Consider the following 11699-nt stretch of genomic DNA (forward strand, 5'->3'; position numbering starts at 1 on the left):
GAACCAACTTTCATACAGACAAAATAAAACATATAGTGATGCTAACATAGCAGCTATCCAACCACCTTATTAGTGTGCTGTTCCTCTATACAAAGATATGGTTTACAGAGAGAAAAAAAGAGAAGAAAAGGAAGAGGAAAAAAGAAAAAAAGGAACAATACAGTAGGAATAGAATTAAGTCATTAAACTAACAGAATCATTGAAGCACACTCTGAGACATTTCGTTTAAGTCCAATGTCCTTTCAGGTCTGATTTCTAGTTTTCTTTTCAAGCTGGTAAATTAGTTTGCAGTTAGGGTCAGTTGCCCCTGGTCTGCTGTGAAGGACAGTTCAGATCACCCTCGGTTCACCACTCTGGCCTATGTCTTTATCAAGCTTGTTTCTCCCATTTCGGTGTTGTTGCCTTGAATTGCCAGCAGGTGGTGCTATCTCAGCTGCTCGCCCCAGAGGGGGTGGGGCCGGACAGGGACATCAGAGGCTGAAGATGGCAAGATGGCTGCCTGCCTCAGTGCAGACGGCAGGAGACTTACGGCGGGCAGGACGTCTCGGTCGCAGGAGAGGTGGCAGCGATCCCAGCAGATCTTCCCTGAAGGGGCTTCAAGGACTGAAGTTGTGGATTGCCTCCGGCCCGGGTGGTGCAATGTGCTACCGGCAGCGGTGGCGGTGGCTACGGCGGCTGTGGCCGCGGTGTCTGCGCTGCAGTGGCTGTCCAGACCGCTGCAATGCCCCAGCGGTGGCAACGGCCGAGGTCCGTAGGAAGAGCAGGCTGCGATGTTGGGGTCCGTAGCCCCCAGGGCGAGAGGTTTTCACAGACTGGGTTGCCCCGTCGCCATCTTGCCGGAAGTCGCATCTTAACCATTTTTAAAATGTGTAATTCAGTGACATTAAGCATACTCCCAGTGTTAGTGTTGTACAACCCTACTACTCTCCATTTCCAGAACTTTTCATCATTCCAGACAGAAACTCTGCACCCATTAAACCAAACTCACCATTCTTCTCTCTCTGCAGCCTTCTATTCTCCTGGTAACCTCTATTTTGCTTTCCATCTCTATGAATTTGCCTACTCTAGAAACCTCATGTAAGAGGAATCATACAACATTTGTCTGTTTGTGTTGGGCTTATTTCACTTAACATGATGTTTTCAAGGTTCATCCATATGGTAGCACTTATTAGAACTTCATCTCTTTTATTGCTGAATAATGTGTATCTATATCCATGTATTATCTGTGTACTCCTTATCCAAGAATGTCTTATTTCTCCAATTATCCAACTTTAAGAGTCTGATCATTTGCACTTCCTCTTTGAACCTCCTGTGAAACTCAAGGCCACGTTGATCCTCATTCCTAACCAGAATGTTTTACTCTTAAATCTTGGTAACACATAACTGATTATGTATTTTCCCATTCTTGTATCATACAATGTGGGATTTTATGCTTCCTGTCTTTCAGAATTTTATTGTAAATATTTATTTCCAGTGGAGTATTAGACTTCTGAAATATTTGTTGACTGATTGACTACTTGTTTTCAGGAAATAAGTTTGTTTCTTTAAAGAAGGTATATACTCCAGAAGTCAATGTGGCATAAGCAAGCTTGTGTTTCATTTCATCAACAGATATTTAACTGCATTCATTCATCTTTATGTTCTTTATTAATCATTTGAAATAAAAGGACAGTCTCTCCAGAAGTAAGTAAATTATTTTCCTATTTTCTAGCATTTCTTGAAGGCTTCTTTTTATCATTTCTGAATCCCTCAGCTGTACTCTGTTGGATTCTTGACTTCCTCTTTGTTCCTCTCCTCCTCACATCTTTTCTATTCTGTCTTTCTACTCCCAATATACCCCACACAGCCCACCCCCACACACACATGCATGCACACATGCATGAGAGAGACAGAGGGAAGAAAAGAAAGAGAAAGAGAAAGAAACTGCTGTTTCTACACTGTCTTACAATATTTGGCTTATATTGTGAAAGAGACATCGCTCAGGAAGTTTCTGCTGTTACAGAATAGCAGGTTGACATGAGTGGTTTTATCGATTAAAATAAGTACTTTTCAAGAGATCAGTTAATTTGAAATCACTGGTGTTCAACTCTTAAGCGAGTCTAGCACCGTTTTGGGGTTACTTATCATTTACATAATTTGTTTCCAGGCAGTCATTTTTTTCCAGTGCTGGAGAAATTCTTTTTTGCTCCTCTTGGAATTGCATTTAGTAAGAAACAATATTATTTTCCTTTCCTGATGTAGGTCTGCACCGTAACTACTTAATTATTTTTCAGTGTTGTGTTTTCTCTTGTTTTTCAAGAGTTTAGAGTCATAAATGAGTGGTAATCTTCTTGTTAACCATGATAGTTGCTAATGTTCCTTGAACCTTGGAAACCTCGGTTTATAACATTTAAAAAATATTTCATAGAAAGATGGGCTCCAAATAGCCAGAATTCCTGCAAATGCATTTCAAATTTTTTTTGGCAAGAGTTTTATCATCCCTCAAGGGGTTCATCTCAATCACTCAGCATTATGTTTTTCCTGGAAATTCTTCATTTCAACTGCACACATCTGTATTTCTATGTTAATAATGTTGCTCTCACTTTTGCCATCTGTCTAAGGGTCTTAGTTTTGGTTGTTTTTTTTTTTTTTTTTTTTTAAGTTGACATTCCCTTCCTTAAGAAGATTGCAGAAATGTCTGGCCACAATAATAAAAGATATTTTGAATTTTTAAAGACTTTATGCCTGCCTAATGTAAAATAATCAGAAGCCTACCTAATTTATAGGTACTATACTTCCATTCATTTCTACTTGCAAAAATTTATATTTTAAATATTAAGCTTTACTTATTTAACAGATATGTAGTGATTACTTACTTACATGACCAAGAAGGTGTATATAATTCTTGCTGTTCCAGACGGCAAAGTCTAGGGGAAGAAACAGGAGTAAGTTCAGACTGCTCTGAGAGCTAGTAATAATATTAATGATGATGATAATAACCAAATGTTATCATTTAATCTTCACAGCAACCCCATGATGTTGGTACTTGTTATTATCTTCTTGCGTATAAAGAAAACAAGGCACAGAACTATGATATAACTTGTCTGACATCCTCTACCTAATAAGCGGCAGAGTCAATATTTAGAGGTACCTAATTCCTATTTGGTGCTATTGAGAAGCCTTTCTTTCAAGAGGAAATGATATATAAGCTTGGGGTGACAATGAGCAAGAGTTTCAGGAAAAAGTGTTAGAGGAGACCCATCCCTGATAGAAGGAATAATATGTACAAACACTGGCATTAGGAAAAAGTAAATCATGTTCAAGTTTGGCATATGGAGACTGAAGGGAAGAGTAAATCATGTTCAAGTTTGGCAAATGGAGACTGAAAGAGAGAAAGTGGTGAATTATTAGAAGAGAAGACCATGAAGGGCGAGGTAGACCACATCAAAGGGCATAGATTTTACCTTAAGAAGTGTAGGACCTCTTTGAAGCAGGCTGGTGACATGACGAAATCTGTTTGCAAAGCTTCTTTGGTAGAGGAGTGGAGAACAGATTAGTGGGAGGTGAGAGCCTCCATGAGGAGTCCCATTAGATGACTGTTGCAGTCATTCAGAAGAGAGGTGATGATGATGACCTGCTCTAGAGTAAATGGCAGCAGGAACAGAGAGAAAGGAAGATCTGAGAGGAAGTTTTCATGGAAAAGGGTCGCTGTTTACACATGGGACATAGAGAAGGACAGATGATGCTCTTGCTTAGGTGATATGGGGACTGATGGGGCCATCTTCTAAGACTGGAAGAAGAGTAAGCAGAACAGAGAGAGTGAGAGCAAAAGAGGATCCAGGCCAGATGTGAAGTACTATGACACTAAATGAACCAACAGGAGAGGAGGCTCCTTGAAAGGAGAAAACTCAGAAAAATGCCATGGCATAGAAACTTAAGAAGAAGACTTCAAGGGTGAAGGGTAAAGTCTTCAAGGTAAAATTATACCAAGAGCTCAAGAAATACTAGTGACAAGGGGGCTGACTGAAGATGATCATGGCAAGAGCAATTTCAGTGGAGTAGTAGGAGGGAAAGTCAATGACGTGGGTAGAGGAAGTAAGGGGAGGTTAGTAGGAAAAATGACTGTACACAGATTATATAAAGAGGTTTGACCATGAAGGGGAGGAGAGAGAAACATGAAAGGGAAGAGAGGGTGGAAGGAATGTGTTTTTCAAGATAGCTGACTAGCAAGTTTAATTGCTGTTGGAAAGGAGGAGGGAGAGAGAGAGACAAAGACAGAGAGATAGAGATAGGTAGAGAGATGGAGATAGAGATAGAGAGAGACAGAGAGAGAGAGGTGGAGGGGAGGAGAGAAAGAGATTGAACATAAGATAAGAAAATGGGAAAAAATGAATAATTGGTAGGTTGGAATCACCAAGAAGACAGGAGGTAGCGAGATTCGTGGCACTGCAGATGGGGTCACTTTCATGTGGAGTGATGAAGTCGCAGGTAAGTTTTGCAGTAGGAAATGAAGAGCATTGCTAACTAATGACAGCATTTGCTTTCTTGGTAGTCTAGTTGGTGAGGCCATCTGATGATGGGGAGGAGGACACTGTGTCACTGAAGGTTTCAGGGCAACTCAGAAGGTTTGAAACAGCTACTATGGTGAATGGAGAGCGGCCACTAAGGAAACAAGAGGACTGGCATAAAGCTGGGAGAGGTTGGAAACCATGCCATCCTGAGGGCTCTGATCTTCACAGCAGTGTGCTTTTCTGTGGCATCCCAGGCACAAGTTCTGAAAACGTGAAGAGGAAGGTTGGAGCCAGGGTTGGGAGATTCTGAGGAAGGCTCTGACAGAATGGTAACAGCGAGGGGAGTTGGAGGTATTGGTGAGGAAATGGTTGAAGTGATAGTCTTTGGACTCCAATTAGCTATGGAAGGCAAGGAGGACAGGCAGGTCTGAGAGGGAGAAAGCAGGGAATGGAGGTATTGATGTTGAAGAGCAGATGTGATGGGGAGTTGAATGCTGGTGCAGAGGCCTGAGAGTGCCAGGTTTAAATGGAGTCTCTCAGAAATGAAGTCTTTGAAGGCAGAGAGGTCCAGTGGAGAGGTTCTGGGACTAGGTGACAGAGGGAAATGAAGGGGGGCCTGGCTTGCTCAGCTCAGGAGGGTGCTTCCTGGTTGCATTGAGATGTCTTGGCACTGGTTGTGGTTTCAGAACTGGTCATTCTGATCTGAGAATGATTTAGGTGGCAAGGGGAAACGTACACAGGCTTCTCTCTGTTCATGTTTGCTAGAAAATGAAATTGGAGACCCACAGTCAAACTTAAGGATCTCTTTCTATAAACTGAGTAGCCTAATTTCAACTCTGAACCATTTATGAGTATGGAAATCACCATGCCAGTTTTTATTTCTAGAAGAAATAGCCTTCAGTGGGTCAAAAAAAAAAAAAAAGATATGATATGATAAACCCAATGTCAAATGATTCTCCAAGAGGCAAAGATGTCAGCTCAACCCTTTGAAGGGTTAAGGGAGTTTGTTCTCTAGGGGAAGGGAGACTCCAATTTACATTTGGGAGACAGTATATATATGTATATTTTTATCCTACGTTAGAAAGGCTAAGAAGTTTTCATTGGAAAGTGAGAATTTGGGGTGGTTTGAGGTTAGGGCGGGAGAGAAGCCTTTAATTTTCATTTTATATACTTGTACAGTTAAATTTTATAATTCTTATGGAGAATAATTACTTTTTTTTTTTTTTAGAGACAGGGTCTTGCTCTGTTGTACAATGGCATGATCATAGCTCACTGCAGCCTAGAACTTCTAGGCTTAAGTGATCCTTTCACCTCAGCCTCTCAAATAGCTAGGATGACAACACATGCCACCATGCTTGGCTAATTTTGTTGTTGAGAGAAAGTCTCACTATGTTACCCAGGCTGGTCTTGAACTCCTGACATCAAATGATCCTCCTACCTTGGCCTCCCAAAGGGCTGGGATTACAGGTGTGAGCCGCCATGCCAGCCAATTCTTAATAAGATAATTTTACTAAAAACTAATAGATGAAAAGGAAAGATAGGGAAGGGAGGTCAGGAGAAAGGAAAGCAAGAAGGAAGGAAGAAAGGGATGGAGGGAGGGAGAAAGGGAAGAATTAGAGCAGAGGGAAATGTAAAAAGAAATTTTAAAAAAATCATTTTAGGCAGAGAAGTTACCAGAAATGTAGAGTAGAGGGTCAGCTGTGCATGACAAGGGACAGACTCACAGTGGCCACCAGATAATGACTTGGGGCCCAACCTTTCTTGGTGCATAGCATTGGGTCCCAAACTTCATTACACACTAGAAGCACATAAAGAGATTAAAAAGTTCCTGATGCCCATATTGCCCAATGACCCAATGAAGTCAGAATGTTGAGGAGTGGGAACTAGGCCTCACTGTTTCTGTGTTTTTTGTGTGTTGGAGTCTTACTGTTGCCCAGGCCGTAGTGCAGTGGCATGCTCACCACCACTACAGCCTCCACCTATTGAACTCAGGAGATCTTTTGCCTCAGCCTTTCAAGTAGCTGGAACCACAGGCATGCGCCACCATGTCAGGCTAATATTTTGATTTATTGCAGAGATGAGGTCTCACCAAGTTGCCCAGGCTGGTCGTGGGCTCAGGTAATCCTCTCACCTCGGCCTCCCAAAGTGCTGGGGATTATAGGTGTGAACTGCTGTGCCCGGTCAGCATCACTGTTCTTTAGTGATCCCAAGTGGTTCCCTGTGAAGCAAAGTTTGGGAGTAGAAATTACCCCCATGGGTTTGCACAAAGGGCACGTCTTGTGGTGCAGCAGGCATCCTGTCAACAGTGTCCGCCCTAGAGTGGGTTTCTGATGCTGGCAGAAGCTGGGTCCCTGTGCTCAGGTGTGGTTCAGGGCACGCATATTTGGGAGGCGACTTTCAGGTATGTGTAGCTCTCCAGTGAACTGGTTTGGTCGGATTTAGGATTTAGAGATTTTAGGAAAGTGGTTTTAAAACTGTGTTGTGAGATGCTCTAGAGACCTGGGAAGAGACCAGCAGTCACAGTGGGCGGGGTAGGAGAAAAGCAAAGTGGGGTCCCAAAGGCAGGGACGGCTCTCTGTGCTTCAACCCGGGAGCCTCTAATTAGACTAGTTCATATTTGGGGCTTCTAGGTACGATATTGTTTGGGAAAGACTTATTATTGGGGGAGGAGGGAGAAAGAAAGAGAGAGAGAGAGAGAGAGAGACAGAGAGCACACCAGAGCAGGGGTGGGCCAGTGATGGCCTGGAAACTAAAAATAGATTTTCCATTTTTATATGATTGGAAAAAAAATCATGACACATGAAAATTATATGAGATTTAAATTTCAGTGTTCATAAATAGAGTTTTCTTGAAACACAGCCATGCCATTTATTTCTGTATTGTCAGTGACTGCTTTGTAGCAGAGCTGAGTAGTTGGGAAAAAGACCACATGGCTAGCAAAGCCTCTGATGTTTACTGCAGGGCTCTTCACAGAAAGTATTTGCCAACTTTAAAGGAATCAGTGGAAATCCCTGTTTTTGTTTTTGCAGTTTGGTAATAGTCACTTCACCATTTCTATCAGTGAGAAAATTGAGAGGAGAACATACATGTGTAACATACATACAAACATATACCGTGTATATATGGTAATGTACTAATTTCTAGACCTGCTGTCTCACTGTCCTGATAGATGTCTTCTTGCCTTGTGAGATAAATAGATACTATTATATTTTTTTCTCCCTTAACATAGACTTTACTTTTTTTTTTTTGAGTTGGAGTCTCACTCTGTCGCTCAGACTGGAGTGCAGTGGACGCTCCTGGCCACCGCAGCCTCGACCTGCTGGGCTCCGGCGATCCTTCTGCCTCAGCCCTCCAAGTAGCTGGAACTACAGGAGGGCGCTACCACACCCAGCTGATTGTTTGATTCATTGTAGAGATGAGGTCTCGCCTGCCCAGGCGGGTCTCGAACCCGCGGGCTCAGGCCATTCACTCACCTCAGCCTTCCAAAGTGCGGGATTACAGGCTGAGCCACCAAGCCCAGCTAGACTTTACTTTTTACAGCAGTTTTAGGTTTGCAACAAAATTAAGCAGAAAGTACAGATAGTTCTCCATTATTCCCTGGCCTTCACCCCCAGTTTCTCCCTCTATTAACACCCCCTACCAGAGTAGCACATTGCAGTTTGTGAATCTGCATTGATGCATCGTTATCACCAAGAGTCCTTCACTGTTATAACTTCTAACATTTGGATATATGTATAATGACATGTTTTCACTATCGTAGTATCATGCAGAATGTTTCACTACCCTAAAATTCCTCTGCACTCTGCCTGTTCATCCCTTCTTCTCCTCTATCCCCTAGAAACCACTGATCCTTTTGCTGTCTCCATAATTTTGTCTTTTCCAGAATGGCATATGGTTGGAATCATCCAGTATGTAGCCTTTTCAGATTGGCTTCTTTCAATTAGTAATATACATTTAAGGTTCTTCTTTTTGATATTTGATTAAAGGCTGGGTCAGGTAGGGATAGGTCCTGGAAATCAATTTCCAAGGGCTGTTAACAAGATGGAGAAAAGTGTCTTTTCCAGAAATCTTCTTGGGGAGAGTGTTGCATATGGGGTAGGCTGCAGGGCTCCCAGGAGCCCAAGTCTGGAAGATGGTCAGTGAACTCCATTCTATGGGAAGAGAATGCAGTTCACTGCAGGGTGGGAGTTTTGCTGAGTGGTGCCTGTAAGTTTGGAACCAGAGTGAAATTACTAGGGATTAAAACACCAGAGCTTTCACAGTAACAATCTGTCTCTCTCTCTCTCTCTCTCTCTCTCTCTCTCTCTCTCTTTCTCTCTCTCTGTCTCTCTCTCTCTCTTTCTTTCCATACAATACCAGGCCTCTACTCTAAATAAATAGTCCCCCAAGAATCTCAAGTATATTGATTTTTTTAAAATGCCAAATTATTAGTCTGCCTGAGTGCCCACATGTATCACATTGGCCCAACATTTATATAATTATTAACATAATCTGAAAGAAGGACCACTAACTTTGGAAGCTTGAATTCATATTCCAATTCTTATCTTGACTATGAACACGTTTTGGTGACTTTTTAATTTTTTTTTTTCGTGGTTAGTAATATATCATTTACAACATTAAATGAGGTCACTGAATAATATCTGTGAATGTATTTGCATTGTTTGAACAACTCAATCTACCAGAAATGTGGTGTAGTCATTTGATTCCCAAAGTCTTAATTTAGGAGATCTGAGAGAGACAGAGAAAGAGAGAGAGAGATGTTTAGAACTGATGCTGAATGTATATCTCATAATTAGATGGTACTTATCACTTCTGTTTAATTCAATGAACTTTACTGAAAGTCTGCTATTGACATGGCAAGGCAGAGTGAGGTATTGTCTGGTCTTGGCACTTAGTTCATGGAAAATACGTTTCATTTGTTCCTCCTTTCTTTGTCCCATAGGTCCAGTTGAATCCAGGACTTGGTGTTAGGAATGGCATATCAGGAGCTGACATGATGCCCCAGGGCTCCAGGCTGACTTCTGTCTCTGCAAAGAGGACCCTAGAAACAAGGAGCCGAAGAAGCCAGAGCTGGAGATCCCAGGTACATTCTTTGGAGCTTCCTGGGCCCAGTGGAAGCCCTACGTCAGACAGCTGTAGTGGCACTTCCTGGAAAAGCCCTGGCTGGTCATCCCACGCTAGCCGCCCAGCTATGGATGACCAATTGTATCTGCCTTCTCCCTACCCTGAACCTGGAACCAGAATGAAGGTCCACAGCCAGGAAAACAGCTTTCAGAAGCTTGAGGCAGAGACAAATGTTGACACCGGATTCACTATCATCAATTCTGAACCCAGACAACCTCTGCTGAGTAGATTTCCGAGGGATCTGCACACCAGCCAGCTACCATCCTGCTTGCCAGACTCTTCCTCGGGGTTGGCTACTTCCAAAAATAACAGAGTCCTTAAGGAAAGAGTGTATCCTTTGTCATTTGCTGGCCAAGAAAGGGAACTTGGAGCAAGGAAAATAATCTCAAAATGTCCCTTTCGTCTGCAAGTCCAGGGTGAAGAAAAAGAAGAAGAATTTTTTATATAGCATAAAATAAATGAGGCTTTCTAAAACACAAGATTAGATAGAACGTTCTAGAAATGGAGTCCTGACCCAGAATCAGCCTGTTTTCTTGTTCACCTGAGAAGACCTGAAAGCTACCCATGCACAATCTGTATTGCTTTTATTTCAAATGTTCAAAGCCTAAAGGTGCTGGGACTGATTGTTTATTTGCAATCACAGTCATAGAGAACACAGCCAATACACAGGGAAAAAGCCCAATCTTGTGTTCCCTGGAGATACACTAACCCAGCTGGATGTGTTGAACTCAGCACCTATCAGGATAATTACATTGTATGCAAATGAATCAGATGCATTATGCAGTGCTGGTGAGTGTATGTAATTTGGTTTTAATTTTTACTTCGATTACAAAGCTCATCCCCCTGGACAACACGGACTGCTATTTATTCTTCAGTGCTTTTAAATTTTTATGTGACCTCCTTTGGTAACTAGGCCTGCTCACCACATGCCCTCTTGTGATTTTGCCTCTAGAGTTGTTTACATCTGGAATGAGTGAAAATGCAAAGTGTTTTGAAAATTATGTGCAATTAATTTTTTTCCTGTTTAGTAAGCCAAAACACTGGAAGCCAGAAAATCAGGTTAAAAATGAAGGCTTGGCTCTACAGTCTGCCTGCTCCTCTGTTTCTCATTTGTTTCTGTACCACTCTGAAGAAGATGGTGGTTCTTGTTACAAACCAAAGAGGAATGTAGGATGGTTGAATGATTTGAGATCATCACTGAGCATGGCAGGAAGATTGGACTGGTTGATCCCGTCACTGGAGCAGGACTTGGGTTCTTCTGACCATATGTGAATTCCCCAATTCCTCTGCAATATCCATGCATTCATTAATGTATGTGTTCACTCAATAAATATTTATCTAGCACTTCTGTTTGAATAAGACATTGTGTATATGGTAAGTATACATTCTGTGGCCATCAAATCTCAAAAGTGTGTATGGTTTCACCACAGTGATGAATCCATTCTACCAACTTCCAAAAAGATGCTGAAGTCCAATCAAAAAAGTCCAAGAACTTTTTCCACAAGTGACCCACACACTTGTGGTTATTTATTTATTTATTTTTTGAGTTGGAGTCTTACCACATCGCCCAGACTGGAGTGCAGTGGCCGCTCCTGGCCACCGCAGCCTCGACCTGCTGGACTCCGGCGATCCTTCCGCCTCAGCCTTCCAAGTAGCTGGAACTACAGGTGCGCGCTACCACGTCCAGCTAATTTTTTTGATTTATTGTAGAGATGAGGTCTCACCTGCCCAGGTGGGTCTCGAACCTGCGAGCTCAGGCAATCCACTCACCTCAGCCTCCCAAAGGCGCGGGATTACAGGCTGAGCCACCAAGCCCGGCCACTTGTTTTTTAAGGATGTAATAAGCATTCACAACCTGCAGATGGAGAGTGAGAGTGTAGTGAATTGCAGTTAGAATCCTAATGGACTTATTCCCAGTTGCCCATATACTGTATTTTTTGGTTATGTTATAAACACAGTTTTAAAAAACCTGAGGTCTGAATTTATTAGGTTATTCAACTCCATCAACTTCACTCTCCAGGGCAGATGTTACATAAGAATATAGATGCTGATTTAGCAGGATCTTTTGGAAACCTGGATATTCAT

General features: G+C 42.2%; 1 protein-coding gene across 1 annotated transcript; it reads left to right on the plus strand.

The window, feature by feature from the left end:
* Window positions 1-491: 491 nt before the first annotated feature.
* On the plus strand, window positions 492-10062 carry LOC103251810 (protein FAM124B-like). The gene is made up of 3 exons (XM_021708753.1): window positions 492-747; window positions 6779-6891; window positions 9433-10062. The coding sequence occupies exons 1-3, from the start codon at window positions 492-494 to the stop codon at window positions 10060-10062; spliced, it is 999 nt and encodes a 332-aa protein (XP_021564428.1).
* Window positions 10063-11699: the final 1637 nt, after the last annotated feature.

This window comes from Carlito syrichta, unplaced genomic scaffold (genome assembly GCF_000164805.1).
Source record: "Carlito syrichta isolate Samal-C Ts95f unplaced genomic scaffold, Tarsius_syrichta-2.0.1 Scaffold145852, whole genome shotgun sequence".
Classification (NCBI taxonomy): Eukaryota; Metazoa; Chordata; class Mammalia; order Primates; family Tarsiidae; genus Carlito; species Carlito syrichta.